Here is a 17,233-nt window from a genome sequence, read left to right as displayed (position 1 = left end):
ATGTAATCATATATAAGTCCATTAGTTGAAATTCTAATATTACACTTGTATTGGAGGAGAATTACACACAGTGATACCAGTTAGTTTTTGCTTGAACTCTCTACTATTTTTTGTCTAATAAATAAATCGTGAAAAGAAAATAAATAATTTGATCCACTTTTTTCTTCTCTTACTTTCCTTGTTTAGTTTTGTACTTTTACGATGGTTTTGGTAACACATAGTTTTGCACCGCAATTCTTGTTCATCTATGAGTATTTCATATGCTCACATAATTATGTATCTATGGAAAAGTATGTAACACTTTGGGAAAGTCTCAATAGCCGGTAGGCAGGAGAGATGCTGGGGATATACCGAGTTACCTCTCCTACGTGTTGATGTGTTTGGCGTAGACGGAGTTTTGGTTGGGACTTGCTGGCTATGTACATGACTCTTTGGGTTATGTTTTTCTGATTTTGATCCCAAATGGGTAAAAGCTTCACTAGAAATTAACAATTGTGTTAATTTCACATTTGCACACTCCCTTAATTGCTCTCATCCTCTCAGAAAATAACAATGATTTACTTCTTGTAATTATATCTATCTCTTTAGTAAAATTCGCAAGTATATTTGAAAGTGGAAAAAAAGTATTTATAGTAAGGATTTACGTAACCTATGAATGTCACCTAACCTGTGTTAACCCATTTTGTTCCAAAATCCAAACCCATCCTTACATGCTATCCAACCTGCTTATATTGATATCTCCAACAGTTGTCTTGTGGTATACAAAGTTATTTAGATCTTTTTACATTAATCCGGTTATGGTAACTTATTCTCTTCATGTTGATGGCAGAGTACTAATGACGACAAATCCCTTGAGGTCTTCTTAAGTACTGAAGTGTACTTCAGTAAATGCATAGAGCTAGGCTCAAAGTCATGAGTTATATTAGGGATCAAACCTATAGCTTCCAGTGATTTATGAAGAGGATATTAAGCTGATTCTACTCGATCTCATTTTGCAATATTCAGATGACTAAAATCTGAACCTATTTGTAATGCGCATCTGTGGCTCTTACAATGTGATTGGTGTCTCTACTAATTAATAGCAAGTTGAATATACGGTCCATTTTATTTCTTATTTTTTTCATTTTATGCATGTGTGTGTAATGATGACTGGCAGATGGCCCATGCTTAAATTCAAGTGTATTGTTGGGGGCAACAAAAGTATGGCAGCTGTGTTGTGTATGGATTGAAAATGGGTGGTTGTGATCGGTAACTCGACTTGTTTGTGATCTGGCATTATTTCTTCTGAACCAGCTAGAATTTGGTGTAGTTAAACACTATTTTTTAACCATTGTACTAGCAGGCTCTTTTTTACAATATATACTTGTGAAAAGATAGTACTACATTGTATGTATGAGCGGGTTAAGCTTATTTATTGTGCCTATTAACTTTTTCAAAAGACGATCAGCTCTTCTATGCAAACTTATACAGCTTATTATAGCCTTCATAAGCTAATTTAAGAAGGTTGTGATGTGGACCTTTTTAGTTAATAATAACCATAAGCATTTTTAATTAGGAAGTGATATTTGTATCACGCAATTTGATAAATCTATCATAATTGTGCATTACAATGCTCTTGCAGAATGTTATGAGATCTATAGTGGTAGATGTATCAAATTATGTGGTACAAATATCACTTCTCTTTTAAATTAGCCAACACAAATACCGCTAAGTGAGGCTGCTAGCGTTATGTATCTGGGTATTCTTCAACTTTGTGGTAGACTTAAAATAGGATCATTCCTCTACTATTATTTACAGCTGGAAAGTTCTATAGTATTTATTTACAGCAACGTACTATCAAATTCATATTTGTGGCCCGGGAACTTCAATACCCTAATAAAAGAAAATGGCAGTATAGTAGTAGGTGTAATCCAACCATTATCACCTGTAAGAAAAGTAATACTCGTTTCTCTTAAAAAACAAATTTTAACTTGAAAAGATAATGCAAAAAGAAAAATCAAGTGGATTTAAAGTAACTTTGAGAATGAATCAATAAATTTGCAAATAGATATATCATTTTTTGGATAAAAGTATATTAATCCAGAAACAGTTACAACCAATATGGATGAGTCTCATGTTTCAGCCTAATGGCAAACAACAAAGACCAGCTTAAAAGCTAAATGAAGTAATGAGCTATCATGCTAGACTAATATTTGGATATAACTGAAGGTTACCTGTAAAGGTTTCCATCTCACCAGTCATTTCTTCATAATCAGACTCCTGGTGGTCATCTCATTATTATTATGCAAGAAGTGTGAGTAGTACTTGGTTTTTAGTGCCCTTGGTACTAAAAAGGGCGGTGCCTGTTCTTTTTTCGTGTTCCTGTTCCTCAATTAGTCCCTGCATTATCCTTCTACACCCCCTCCCCATCTCTAATACACCCAATGCAATCGAAGTTTTGTATTAGCAGTCTTGTTTCCTTGACGAAAACTATTATCTTGCATCACCTTTTGTTTTTTAGGAATCTAACTTGACAGCTTTTGGATACCCGAGTTTGGCTTTGTAGCAAAAAACCCAAACGAAAGAGAGTTAATTAATGAGAAAACCCGAGTTCCAACAAATCCAGTGTTCTAAATAAAATGCAAACTCAAAGGAAACCCGAGCTAGAGAAACCAAGACACAAACTAAGGCAAGCAAGAACACTAGTTCGACTTGAGACCTCAACTCAAATCTTATATTTGAGCCAACAAGAACGCTGAACCATAACCCTAATTAACATTGCTATCTCCCTTAACAAGGTTCTCAATACCACACCACTTCAAACAGGAACCCAGTTACATACACACAGATCAAACTTAAAAGGATTCCAACAGTAGCAACCCCAAGCCGGTCAAAAGCCTAACCCCTTAAACTCACTCACTTGATCTATTAATGAGGTTCTAATCAGCCAAATGATTAATCCAAGGATTAAATAAAGGTAAATCACACACTCAGCATTGGGTTAGATAACAAGCCGGGGAAGAAAACAATTAGGAGCAAAAGGTTTTGAGCCGGTAGCCAAACACAAAGAAATCTAAAAAAGACCCTTAAAAAACTATATAACCTTAGTCAAAATACGAGCAGTAATTAGCCATAAACAGAACAGATTCATATCCCAGCCATAAACTGTCATTTTTCTTCCAAGTTTCAAACACGAAGTAATGAACTCCTATAAACATAAATTAAAAAGAAAAGTACGACTACTGCAACTCTATTAATCACCCCATGTTCTGTTGATCATACATGGTCCAGTCAGAGACTTTAAGTTACAACAAACCAATCTTCACCTACTAAAATCTCAGTACAATAAAACAAACACAACAACAAGTTCAGCCCCCAGCTGAACACCAAAGTCAACTTCTCAATCCAAACACATGTCCAAGATCAATCGGACCACTACTTACTACTGCTGCAAGCCTGCAACTACTAAATAATTTACAACCAAAAAGAACCACAAGCATCTCATATAATAATAAAAATTACCTAACCAAATTCATTTAACACATTCCACAACCTTGTTCATCATTTCAACTTCTGTCCCAACTCCTGGACTCACACTCATATATCCGTCGGTCATTGCAGACGATGACTCCTCTTGGAAGTCGAAGCCGGTAGTCGGGCTAGACCGTTGGTTGACCAAGTTTCCAAGTTCTTTCTTGAAACAATCTTTGGCATTTTTGTTTTCCATAAGTCGTTTTAAGAAGCTTTCTTCTATTTCGCTTAGTGACTCAACTTCGTCTTCGTCTTCGTCATTGTCGTCTTCTGATGATGGTTGTCTCCTTAGCTCACCGCTGGTTTCCATTTCTTCTTGGCTTTCATCCGAACGGTATGACATTGGGGAGTATCCTCCGTCTGTTGTGGCGGCTTCTTCACGTTCTCTTAGGGTTTTGGTGATAAGTGTTTTGAGTAAGTTCATGACTTGCACCGCGTGCATTAGTGCAGTCAATGGATCAGACATCTGATTGAGAAAAGGCAAAAGAAAAGAACAATTGTGTCAATATTATGTGAAGTTGATACGTTCACATTCATGATGACATAAAATAAAAATGGAAACTTAAATCTGCATTACGGATCATTTACCCTAAATTAAAAGTGGCACAAATAAAAGACATATAGAAGTTAAGATGATTAAAACAATACGGGCCTAAATCTTTTGTAACGATGCTCATTACAGACGAAAAGAGGTAACTTTGGCCATTATAGACGTAAAATTTATGTGAACATGCGAAAATGGTCCATCTTTAATATTAAAAAGGGTGCAGTATGAAATGTCAGCTTTATATTCATGTTGATTAAATCATGGAGGGTGGACCATCAAACATATAAAGATTAAAAGGATTTACCTGAGTCATGTTTGGGGCAAAAACCATGGCAATGTTTCTGGCATTCATTTTATTGGATTCTTCATGCTCAACGACATCAGACATAAGATCAACTGCCCAGTTCAGCAATGCAGCCTCGGTCTTATTTAAGTGTTTCACCAGCTCAGCACACTCCTCTTCTGTGTTACACTGCAGTACCTCTTCGGCAGAAAGCCCATCAAGCACGCCACATGGCAGTTCTCTAAACCAGGCTTTAATCAAACCCGCGAGACAATGAACCTCGATGTCTTCAGGAACATTGCCTCGGTTTAGCTGGTCTCGCACTTCCTCCTCTTTGCTATTTTCTGCATTTATACGGAATATTCCTTCTGCCTACAAAAACCAATTTCCAGGACAAATATCTCATTAGTATTCACAAAGAAACCTTGAAACTAATTATGAGCTAGAGGTGGTTGTCTCAACAGATTTGCTTAAGAATGATTCAATTTGGGTTTTGTTTTTATCTCTAATGGGTCAGAGTGGCCAAACCAAGAGACTTAACTAAATGGGAACAGATCGAATCCATCAAACAGGTTGAAAGTTGCCTTAAGTCTATCGTTTATCCACATACCTCTGAAGTAATTTTAATCTAAGATTCAGATTAGTAATATAATGCATTGTTTTCTTTAATGATAATCAACCAAAGACAAGTACACGACCCTGCCCATTTTGACCCGTATTAAAGAAGACCGTATTGACCCGTTAGAACATTACCCAACATTTTCGACCCACCTATTTAGATATCTCTAATTCGTACACATTATTTAGGGGTGTATATACCTTTAGACCACCTTGTGCGTATAACCTTTCCTGCATCAGCAACAAAATAGTAGGGACACTGTTTCCTCTTGGGTCATAGGACAATTGCATTGATTCTGCTGAGACACCAAACACGCTAACACTGCCACAAAAACAAACAATAAAAAATGATCAGCAAAATTCAACAAGAAGCTAAAAACCAATTTAGCCTTGAGCAAAATAAACTCTTACTAGTTTTAAGAATACCAAATTTCAAAAAGTTACATTGTAATCTATCTGTATAACCAGATGGATGCATAATGCAAAGAAGTAGTTATGTTATACTTTGTGTCACAAGGCAAGATTTTCTTAAAACGTTTCTCCCTCCCAGTCTTGTTTGAAAAAAAAATGAGTACCATTTATATGCTGGAGTTTCTCTCAAATGAAAAAAGTGTTTGAAAAGTTGATGTTTTTTTCTTCTTTCAACGGTAATGTAGAAAAGTAATTTTGAAAGATAAATCTATTCAAAAGTACTCCTTGAAAAGTCAGGCCAAAAGAATCTATTCAAAAATACTTAATTCTGTTCACACACTGAAAGAATAAAAAAAAAATTCAAAAGTATATAAACTTATTAAGTTCCTAACCCAGATTTGAATAATAAATCTTTTACTGTATTACCATTGCCATTACCAATGACAACATACAGGAAAAGATAAATTTCAGTCAGTATTGAAAGTCCCCTTTTAAATAATCAACTTAAACAATTTCTAATAAAGTTCCAATTTTTATGAGTTTAACCATTTTCTCCAAAATCAATTAAATCTGGTACTGGCATTTAATATTTTTATGCTCCCATTTTTTAAATGACAATATTGAATAAATCCATTCAACATTTACCATCTTCACACCTTTCTCACCCTGCCTGCCTAGATCCATGTCATCCCAACATTAAATTAATCAATATAAAAAACAAAATTCAAATTTACTTGGCCTTTCCGGATTTTGCTACACCATAACCCGATTTTACTAATTTCATAAATTTTATTAAAATAGTACGAGTAGTAATAAATGAAAAGGAAAGGATTACCTAGCACTGGGAACACGACAAGGGATTTCAACTTGAAACTCAACAGGAAGTCCTAAAAAACCATGAAACCTATCAAATGTAACATGTGTCAGATGTTTCACATTTGTTGGCCATCCTATTTCCATCTCCATCTTCCGATTCTTTTCTTGTTGCTCTTGTTCATCCATTGATCCCGAATTGCTTTCCACACGACACGCCACCATCGATTTCCGCAACGCTGCAATCAACAATGCAACTAACGATATCTGATTTTCTTCTTCTTCTTCTATTTCATTAACACCCCCATCAAGTGTTTTTGCTGCTTCTGCTCGCCCGCCGCCGCAGCAATCCCCTGCTCCTCTTCGTGCTGTTAGCATTACCATTCCTGTCATGTTTTTCTGAAAGTCAAAGTCAACTGGAGTGTGAAGAAGAGGATGTGTGTGTGTGTGTGTGTGTGTGTGTGTGTTTTTAAATGAGAGAGATTTTGAATGTTTTGTGTTTTTCTCTAGTATTATATTTGTGTGTCAGTGTGTGATGGGTTTCAAACGGCCTTCTGTTTTCAAATTTTATTGCTTTATTATTACTCGTATTATATTTGTTGGGTTTGACTAAAATGCCCCTTTTTTGGTATTTACGAAAATGGTTTACCAACCAATAAATTGTAACTTCAGGTTTCACTCTCTCGACAATTGTTATTGTTTATGTTATTATTTTTTATTTTTTATTTTTACCGCAACTCAACATGTGTGTTTGCATAGAAGTAATAATTTTTACTAGTAGTACCCAAGCTAGGCAATGTGTAGAGCCGAATATTGAAAGTCTAAAACTTAATCAAACCAATTAACTAATTACAATATGTTGTATTTTGTTTGTTTGTGATGCTAGCAGATCTTTTTATTATCAATAATAATGTTATATTTGACGTTAAAAGAAAAAACTAATTAAATGACTAGTGAATTTATCATTTTTTTAGGGGCTTATTTTTTTTCTTAAGGCCTCGATTTTTGTAGGCATTTTCGGATATGGTCCTGGTAGTACCTAAAGGGTTAAACGTGTCCACGAAAAAATGTTTTATGTTTCGGTGATTAAAGGAAGGAAAATAACTTTAATAGTTAACGAGGTATTTTCGTAACCATCTCTGCTAAACATTTGTTGTGACCATCTTTAAGATTTTTAATTTAAGGTTTGAAATTATGATCAATCGTAAGAACATCATTACACATGTCTAACTAGTAACATTTTATAAATAATTTTTCTCTAATATCTTCACGTACTTTTTGTTTGCTTTTTTCGAACCATTATACTTTTTTTTTTTGTACAGGTCATTATAAGTTACCAAATTATTTCATCTAGATCATTTAGTTAATTTAGTACATGACTAACATTTTAGCTGATATATACTCATAAAATTGACAAGTGATTGCTTATGTGGCTTTAAGTATGAGTGGTGATTCGTACACCATCTTTTTTAGCTGTACATCACCAAACATTTTTCACATCATCGTACAGTATAATACCTTAAAAGCATATTAGGTGTATAAGACTAACAAATTGTAGTGTATAGATTATCATCTTTTAAGTAAATATCATCTGAGCAACGTTACCTCTTTTAGATGAGATCATGTCACCTATAATGGTAGTCACATCATGATTGACAAGGTTTGAAAATGAATGACCAAAATAAAACAATTTGTCAAATTTTAATGATCTAAAAAGAGATTAAAAAAAAAGTTCGATGTACTAGAAGTAACAAATTAAACCGTAAGGATTTTAATGAAAAAAACCTTTTATAAATGAATAATGTGAACAACCATATTATATTATAATTTAATTATGTTTATGGATGTTTGTTGATCCATGGATTAAAAACTATTTAAGTGGCCTTAATGTTAATCAAAGAGGACGTACATCAAGTTTTAACTAAAGGATGGAATTTAATGGTAACATGTGTTGATTCAATGGTCGATTCATCATGATACTCTTCATTGTTTGTTGAAACTTACACATCATCGATTACATCGCTTTAAGAAGTTGAGAATAATAAGTAAAGTGTAGCCATATCCATCCATTTCAAAAGAAAAAAAATATATATATATATATATATATCCATTTCATTAAAGTCGATATGCATTTAGATTATGGAATTTTTTAATATATGCCCTAAGGACACATATAAAACACATTTATAGAAACTACCATTTTATATTAATTACAACTAGACGGGTGCCCGCACGATGCAGCGGTGATGGTAGTAGCGACGGATGGTGTGCCGGCAGTGGGAGTGGTAGTGGCGTGGTAGTGAATGTAAATTAATTGATTTAAGAGAGGTTAATATGGTTATTTAACGGTCAGAAGATGAATGTTGTAAGTTATTTCATTAAGGGTATTATAAGTATATAGGTGAATATGTTTAAGTTAGTGAATAAAGAAGAGGGGTAATATAGTCATTTCAAAGTCTTAATTACTTAAAGAGAGGGGAGTAGTTTGCTTTATATAGTAGTATAGATAATCTTTTACTCTTTACCATTCTATTATTCTCTTCTTTTCGACTTTTTTCACTACTAATTAATATTATTTTAATTCCTTCTAATTACTTTTAAACTCACTGCTAATTGCCCTCATTTCATTATACGTGATTAAGCTCTTATTCAATATAAATGGTCATGTTGACTCTAATTTCTTATCAAGTTCTTATCACTAAATTACTCTTCCATAACTTTAATTTGTCATCACTTTACTAACATTTGAATGTAAGTATTCAATCTGTAACAACAACTGTTGTCGTCACTTTTACATCAGATCGATCATTTTTTAAGTCGTTTGTAGCAGCAAAGGTAATAAGTATCACTATCAATGTGACATTGCTCATATCCTGAAAACAAAAGGACGACCCAAGAAAAGGCAAATGAAGGGCGAAAAGGAATTAGCAAAACAAGTAAAACGTTGTAGACTTTGAAAGTTTTCTAGTCACAACTTCAACACGTGTCCGGAACAACATGTTTTTGTCTTTTTGATGATGGTAAAAATGCTCAACAAGTAGTAAAAAAAAACTTGATACAAACAGTGAACTAAATTGCAATCCCAATTTTCATTATAAATGTTGAAAACGCTAAGTCTTGTGGCTATGCATTGTAGATATGCACGTAGATGGAAAATGTGCAGTAATTATATAATGAAAATGCTAAGTTGTATTTTTGTTATTATATAATGAAAATGTTTTTTTTTTGTTGAAAAAGATTCATGTTGAAAATTAAAAATGCAGTGAACAAAAGTGGCTATTTTTTGGATGTTAAAAGGTCCACGTTAGTTTGATAGTAATTTTATTGGGAATTAAGTACAAAAATTAAAAAGTCATGAATGAATGGACTTATGGACGGAAAAATAAAAAGAAATGATAGAAGGGTAAAGATGGTAAAAAGTAAAAGATTATTGTAATTAATATAAATTGATAGTCTTCATAAGAATATTCAGCATAATAAATGTCTTTTACATGTGCCCTTAGGGCATATATTAAAAATCCTATTTCCTTTAATTATTTTGAAAGAATATGGAACGTTTGCATTTGTTAAAAAAAAAGTCTTTGGTTGACTAATTTTTACCAGTTCATTCTTATTTGTAATTTGCGGACAACTTGATTGTAGTTACTTTAGAACCCAGATGAAATATAAATGTTTAAGTAACTTATTATGCCAATAGAGATCTGACATTGCACGGATTAAATCACTAAAATAATACTTGCATAACTATACAAGATATATCATATAGAGTGTAAAAAATTACCTCATTTGAACTTTGTTATCAATTTTACCATATCAAACTATTTACAACTTCACTAACATACTTGATAAACTACACACGTGATTAATTAACTCATTTGAACTATTTAAACATATGATCATGTGTTAAGATATTTGTACAAATTAGTTACTTACTCATCAGTCATCAAGAGTTGTCCGCATTCTTCTATTAAGAGTCTCAAGTTTAAATTATGTCTTAAGCATATAACTTAAAAGTGACCATCAAAATAGTTAGAATAGACCACAAGCTATTAGGGGGAAAAACAGCTATGTCGTTACATCCAAGAAAAAAGGATTCATTATCCATACCGACCCAGTAACCCAAACAAGTAAAATCTTTTCTAGTTACATATGTATAAGTTATAACTTCATCAATGTAGAAATAATCCATCGGCAACACACAAGCTTAGCAATCATTGGTTAAGTCGAGCAACTTTTTACTTTGTTGTTGTCACGAGCATTACATTCAACTCATTGTTTTTTTTAGCCGATATCATGTTTTCTCCTTGTAATATGCAATAAGTGTACAAAAAGATTTGAGAGCTAATTAAGATATTTAAATGAATGAATAAGTTAACAACCAAAATTATAGTACTAATTAACAAACAAACATTTTTTTAGCTATCATAAAAATATCGATTTAAGCTCATTTAAATATCATATATAAATTTATCTTCTGATAGTGGCAAGTTGTAATGAGTTCAATAAATTGTCTATATTTTATGAAATGGTTTTCAATAGACTTTCCGCAAAAAGACTGCTTTTCAGTTTCTACCTGAATGATAAAAAAAAGACCTTCGGCTTATACATGAAATGAGGATTGAACCTCTGATTTCTATCTCCATGGACCATAAAGTTTATCACTGATCAAAACCATGTTATTTAGTTTAGTCTATCTTAAATTATAGGACCTAAAATGTAAGCTATGCAAGTATGGAAAAGTAAACATGTGTTAGATTAAGGAATCAAGAAAATCACAAAGAAAGTTGTACCTACCTTAAGTCCTTAACTTTTCTATCTGATCAAGGACAAAATTCAATAAACAAAAGGAAATTACCGTTGGTAAAGGTTAAAGAGAGGTTTTTTGAATTTGGGTGGTCGACCGTTGGGCTTACACCGAACCCCACTAGTGAATTACTGGTTGGACCCATATGTGGGTAAAGACAATATAGAAAGGTCCATTTGCCATAAATGATTTTCGGCCTTTTTGTTTTCCTAAATTAATTAGTGCAAATGCATTCGCCTTTACTCAAAGTGTCTTTTACTATTTAGTTAGACGAGCATGGTACCCGCGCAATGCGACGGTGATGACATTAGTTGCGATGTGGTGGCGTCGACGGATGGTGATGGCGTCGGCGTCAAAAGGTGTAGGTAATTGATTCAAAGATATTTGATTTTTAGGGATAGTGAATATCTTTTAAAAGATTATGAAATGATTGTGTAAGTTAATTAATTAAGGGTAAAATGGTAATTTCACATGTCCCAAAGTTGTAAACTTTTCAACATAAGGGTATAACTTTTTTATAGTAATACTAGCATTGTACCCGCGCGATGCGGCGGCGGTTTGGTGGTGACGACGATTGGCGGTGGTGACGGTGGCCGTGGTGGTGTTGTTCATGGTGGGTGCAACTGTGTAAGTAATTTGTGTAAATGTAATTGATGTAAAATGATAGTAGATATAACTTAGAAGATAAAGGATTAATGATGTAAATTAATTTATAAATGGTAAAATAGTAATTTTCCACTAACACTTTTATGAGAGAGAATGTGATAATTATTATAAGATAGTATAGATTAGAGTAAAATGATTGATCATTCTAACTAAATAGCTTAATTATCATCCTAATCATGAGATAATGATATGTAAAGAAATCAGGAGACAAAATTAGAAAAAATAATTAGTGGATACCACATGTCACCTTCTTAATTTTTTAAGAGGATTTTTAGGCTAATCTTTTAGAGAATTTATCATTTTCCTATATTAGATCCTCAGTTCTTCACCACAATATCCTATACATTGTTTGGGAAATGATAAATCTTCCTAATACAATAGCCTAAAAAATATCCTAACTATTATATTGAGACATGTGGCAAAATTAGGGGATGAGATTAAAAAGAAAATTAGTGGATAACACTTATTATGTTTTAAATCTTTTAGAAGAATTTTTTGGCCATTTTTTAAGAAGATTAATCATTTTCTATATTTTTTCCTTCGGTTTTATTTCACAGCTAATCAGGTTTTTACTTTTTAGGTTGATATATCATGTCAAGGATACCTCTCTATTCGTGATGAGTATACTTATTTAACTTTTACAATTAAACACGATAATTAAAAAGACAAAAAAATTGTTTCTTTTAAACATTTATGTCAGAATAAGACATCAAAAAGAAATCATTTCTTAATAAGAAGGTGTTTTAATTTTGCTTTAAATATATTGGTTGATATATAATTTTGTGTTTATTAATATTAATTTAAATAATTATATTTAAGAGAACATTTGAAATTTCTTGATATGTTGTAACTTTGTCCCATTTGAAGAACTGTTAAAATCCTAAAGTTCATGGGTCATATTGGGCCTGTTATAATTGTAGGCTTGTAGCCGTGTAGGTAGCCAACCATTTAAAAGCTTTATATATTACGAGTACTAGTCCTAATTCGTGAACGTACGTTCTAAGATAACTATATAGATTGTATCATTAAAACTTCGAATATGTTTCATACATGATTCGTGACTATAAAATAAATTGTGGTTAAAGTAAACCGATGATCGAACTTAGATTATAATAAGCAGTAATAATAAGTATAATATATGTTTAGTTAGAGTTTTCGATTTACTTTAAATTTTTAAAATCACATCAAAATTGGAACTTGTAAGCATAGTGAATGACGGCAAATAACCTTGTGATTTCGGATCGGAAACTCAAGTATTTACAGTCTTCATGTTAATAACTTATTAATAAGGTTATAATGTCTTTTGTACGGAGTATTAATAAGATTATAATGTTTTTTGTATTAATAAGCCAAGAGTTATAATTTAGTTCCGTCTAACAATGATATTGAATCTATATACAATTAAAAAAAACTTGTTTAGTAAAAATATATATTTTAAAATGACACGTGTCGATCAAAAATTACGCCAGATGTCGTTTTAATAACATCTCAATTCTGTTTTAGTTTATTGGTAGATATTTTGTATTCATAATTTAAGGATTTGGTCGAATGTTGTTATATAAATTAATAATACATCTTATCTTATAAGTTGAATATTCTAGTCAAATACAAATATAAATGTAATAAGGAATCTATTAAATAGGGTTTATTAATGATTATGACTAAAATGACACTTGTCGTTTTAATATAATGTCACATGTCAATTAAAAAGGGCTACAGTCCTGTTTTAATTTATTGGTAGATACTATTACTCGTATTATTATCATAGTGATAATATGATAGTTAAGTGAAAATTGGAATAAGACCTTCTTTACGCTCTCTTTTTTACTAAGGTTAGTTTTGTTATTGCTAGTGGAGAAGTTTAAATAGTATATCGACTTTCCACTAACTTCTTGTAAATACTTCAAACTTCTTATAATAATAATAATAATATGAGGACCATGCTCAGTTTGTTCCAGGGTATTTTTGGGGGATGTTTATGGGGACCATGTTGTATCATGCGCAAATATTGTTGGTATTAAACATCGACATAACGTGGTACGTGACACACTTATTGACATCTGTTATCGGTTTGGGGTTTCGGCTCATAAAGAAGTTGATATTGGACTTACCAAAGGAAAGACAACCATTTGCGCCTGACTGATATATTGCTTTATTCGTAGGATGAATGGCTTGATGTATGTGTCGACTTTACCGGGTCATCGCCGCCTTTGACACAAATTGGTATGATTTGACTATGTGGTTGATCGTGCGGTGATTGAGGTTGCACGACGTAAACATGTCAAATACCAAGCAAAGTGTGTGGATATTGGATAGCGTTTCTCCATTCCTCATTCTATTCATTTGGGGAACTCGAGAATAATACAATGACTCTACTAAAACAAATTCGAAGGTTCTCCGCATCTCAAAACACTGGTGCATGTGTTGCGGTGCTACTACTCATATATTTAGTAAAATTAGTTTTGTTATTGCTAAAGGGGTGAGGGCCCAAATAGCATATCGGTTTCCCACTAATTTTGTAAGTCTTACGAATTCTAATAAAAGTGATTTTTATAGAAAAAAATAATAAATTTTAACAAATAAAATTAATCTTTCGATCCACAATATTTGTATTTTTCTTCGTAACAATAACAAGTATAATCTATTGACAAAATCTATCAAGCAACTAGAATTAGCTGCACAAAGTAATCAAGGTTCACATAATATTAAGGGGTGAGATTTCCTTAAATTGATTATCTAATTTGAGTAAAGTTGGGGAGTTTTTTGACCCTTAAATAAAAATTAATGGTCAAGATTCAATAGTCATCTTTGAATATTGACAATGAAATTTCATCCAAAGGCTAAAATTATGAATACCCTCCAATATTAAGTAGGGTATTAGGGTTATCTCTATCTCTATATATAATAAAACAAGATTGTTTTCTATAAGTATTTTTAGAAAGTTTTTGTAACATCCCGAACTTTTAATTAACGGTTGACTTGAGTCGTTAAGTCAACACAACGTGTCCGTTAAGTTTCTAAGAGATTTAATGTTTATGTGTGATTAATGTGCATTATGTGTAAGGTTTTAAAGCCTTAATGATTCATGTGTTAACGTGTTTAAGATGATTAAATGTGATTAAAGTGTTAGTAAGTATTCCCGTTTAGTCGTTTAAGCCTTAGATGTGAAGATGTAAAGTTGAGGGGCTTAAGTGTAAACTTTAGAAAGGTTGGTCCAGCTGATTAGGGTTCCTTTAGCCCTAATGATAAACAAAAATATCAGTTGTTGGCCTCTCCAAACTATTCCCCCTCCTCTCCATTCGATTCCTTTGCAAAAGCCTTCAAAACGTGTGATTTCGGGTGTGTTTGATCAAGCCTTTTGCATCCTTCTTGTAATATACAGGTAGTAAAGGTATAACAAAATTGATTGTATATCATTTATATCATATAATCAGATCCATAACTGATCTAGGTCATGAGAGGAACAATAAATGTCTTAAACAAGTGTTTTGATCGATTCGGTAACCTAAAACGTTTGTTATTGTGATGCAAATCAATTAAGGGTTAATCAATGATTTCATTGCATCATTATGATCTTAAAATGATGAATTTTGGGATGTGTTTGGTTAGGTTTTAGAGTTGTTTTTCACGTCTGGTCATCGTAACTCCCGTTAGCTGGGTAATTGCGATAACACCTCCACGGTAACTCCCGTTACAAATTTTCATAACTCCCGTTAGGTGCGCAACTCCCGTTACAAATATTCATAACTCCCGTTAGGGACTGATTTTTGTTAACATTCTTAAACGACCATAACTTTTGAACCGTAACTCCGTTTTTGACGAATAAGCTATCCACGAAATCGTGGGAGAGTCTATTTTCCAATGGTAATATCACTTAAAGATGAATGAAACCTAAAAGTGCTCAGATGGTTAATATAGTGAGCGAAGGTCAAGTTTTGTCGAGTTTAGTGAACTCTAATCTAATGGTCGGATCTTTGTTGAGTCAAGCATTGACATGGGTCAATTATTTAAAGCTTGGTATGATCATAAGTAAGAAGGTGATTAGATTGTTAATAATCATTTAATGATTATAGGTAGTCGGGAACACATACAATACAATTTAAAGTTGCTTATTGATCGTTGTGATCGTCATCAGGTAAGATACACTACTTTGACACGCTGAGGGTTCAACAAAAACATAGTTTTCATATAATAACATCCCAAATGGTATCTTGTTTTCTTATGGGTATTCGGGATTATACGGGAGGTGATATGGGCTATGTATATGCATATAAAAGCCTGAAATGCTACCCCAATGATACGTATTGCTATGAGATGTTATGTATGCTTAATAGATGATATGATATTAAATGATGTACGATCTAAGATGATAAATGTTATGCAATGTTGTAATGATATACGATATGCAATGAAATGCTATGAAATGTGATGTATGATGATGATATGTGAAATGTGCATGATACATGGCTTGTTCATCTAGTTCACTAGACTTTTAAGTTGCCATGACACACGTTTAAGGGCCCAAACGTAATGATGTATATGTGATGATTGTTTAGGGTGTGTAAACACCTAAACTATATGTATGTGAAATCGAGCTCGTAAATTTGATGTGAAAGTGTTAGCTTAACCCGTACTTGCCTTAGCCCGGTTAAGTGCGTTGATGTGGTTGCTTGGGTGGCTCCTTGCACATGGTACACGTGAAGAGTAATACGGAGGTCTTACCAGCCCCATTGTCATTGAACATATGGATTACTCCTGGATTGGCTTGCCATTCCTTAACGACATTGATGTACTACTGAATGGTGGTTCATCTAGTCGGGTGCGACTTATGTCACACTCAATGAGATGCATATGTTATATGAGATGCGTGACTTTTGTCACAATTATAAAGATGTTCAAATGTGATATGTGATGATGCAAAAGATGACTAGGCACATTTAGGATGACCCATCCTAATATGAATGATGTTGATGATATGATACGTAAGTGTGATGATATGTTTGAGGATATGTGCCTTAACGACTGAATATGACTTTTATATAATGTTTTAAATGGACAAACATTTTATAAATTATGTGTTATCTACTTAGCTAATTCGTTAGCTAACACTTGCTCTTTAAAATGTGTTGTGCCCTTAGGTCCAACAATAATGAGCAGGTAGATGTGAGAAGATGTGAGTCATCGGTAGATGATCTTGAAGCTGGCTATAGTTTACCCATAGTGGCTGCTCGCTTTAGACATTTGCCTTATGTTTAAATAATAATGTCGTGTATTGTTATTGTATTCGGTTGTTTAATGTTGGGCAACCGATGGATTTCCATTTAGACTTATTTTGATGATATGACTAGTAACACCATTTAATGAATACACCAAACAGATTTTACTGGTTTGGACTTTTAAAGTTAATTCCGCTTCTTTTAATGCCGTTAGGCAAAAGTTTTTAGAAATCCCTATTTTTAAACGACGGGTGTTACAGTTTTTGATGTGGCAAATCCATAGTTCACCTTAAATTTTTTTTATTTAATTATGATGTCATATTTATAAAATAAGAAAAAACCTTTTACATCTTTAATAAAAGTAT

General features: G+C 32.7%; 1 protein-coding gene across 1 annotated transcript; it reads right to left on the bottom strand.

Annotated features, from left to right (window-relative positions):
• Window positions 1-3,200: 3,200 nt before the first annotated feature.
• LOC122593316 (rho GTPase-activating protein 2-like) lies at window positions 3,201-6,668 on the bottom strand. Its single transcript, XM_043765709.1, has 4 exons — window positions 6,205-6,668; window positions 5,160-5,280; window positions 4,362-4,712; window positions 3,201-3,976 (listed from the first exon to the last, which is right to left on the bottom strand). The coding sequence occupies exons 1-4, from the start codon at window positions 6,573-6,575 to the stop codon at window positions 3,512-3,514; spliced, it is 1,308 nt and encodes a 435-aa protein (XP_043621644.1). The 5' UTR covers window positions 6,576-6,668; the 3' UTR covers window positions 3,201-3,511.
• Between the last annotated feature and the right edge of the window lie 10,565 nt (window positions 6,669-17,233).

The sequence above is a fragment of the Erigeron canadensis genome, chromosome 3 (assembly GCF_010389155.1).
Source record: "Erigeron canadensis isolate Cc75 chromosome 3, C_canadensis_v1, whole genome shotgun sequence".
NCBI classification, from domain to species: Eukaryota; Viridiplantae; Streptophyta; class Magnoliopsida; order Asterales; family Asteraceae; genus Erigeron; species Erigeron canadensis.
Note: the sequence above shows the minus strand (reverse complement) of the source record. Positions and strands in the feature narration are given on the sequence as shown.

What these genes read in the sequence shown, in the direction of transcription:
- LOC122593316 (XM_043765709.1), bottom strand. Translation starts at nt 6,575, where the DNA reads ATGACAGGAATGGTAATGCTAACAGCACGAAGAGGAGCAGGGGATTGC. An exon ending in TGTCGTGTTCCCAGTGCTAG is followed by an intron (nt 5,281 to 6,204) that starts GTAATCCTTTCC and finishes TTTTTGTGGCAG; the next exon opens with TGTTAGCGTGTTTGGTGTCT. An exon ending in TTGCCCCAAACATGACTCAG is followed by an intron (nt 3,977 to 4,361) that starts GTAAATCCTTTT and finishes TTTCTCAATCAG; the next exon opens with ATGTCTGATCCATTGACTGC.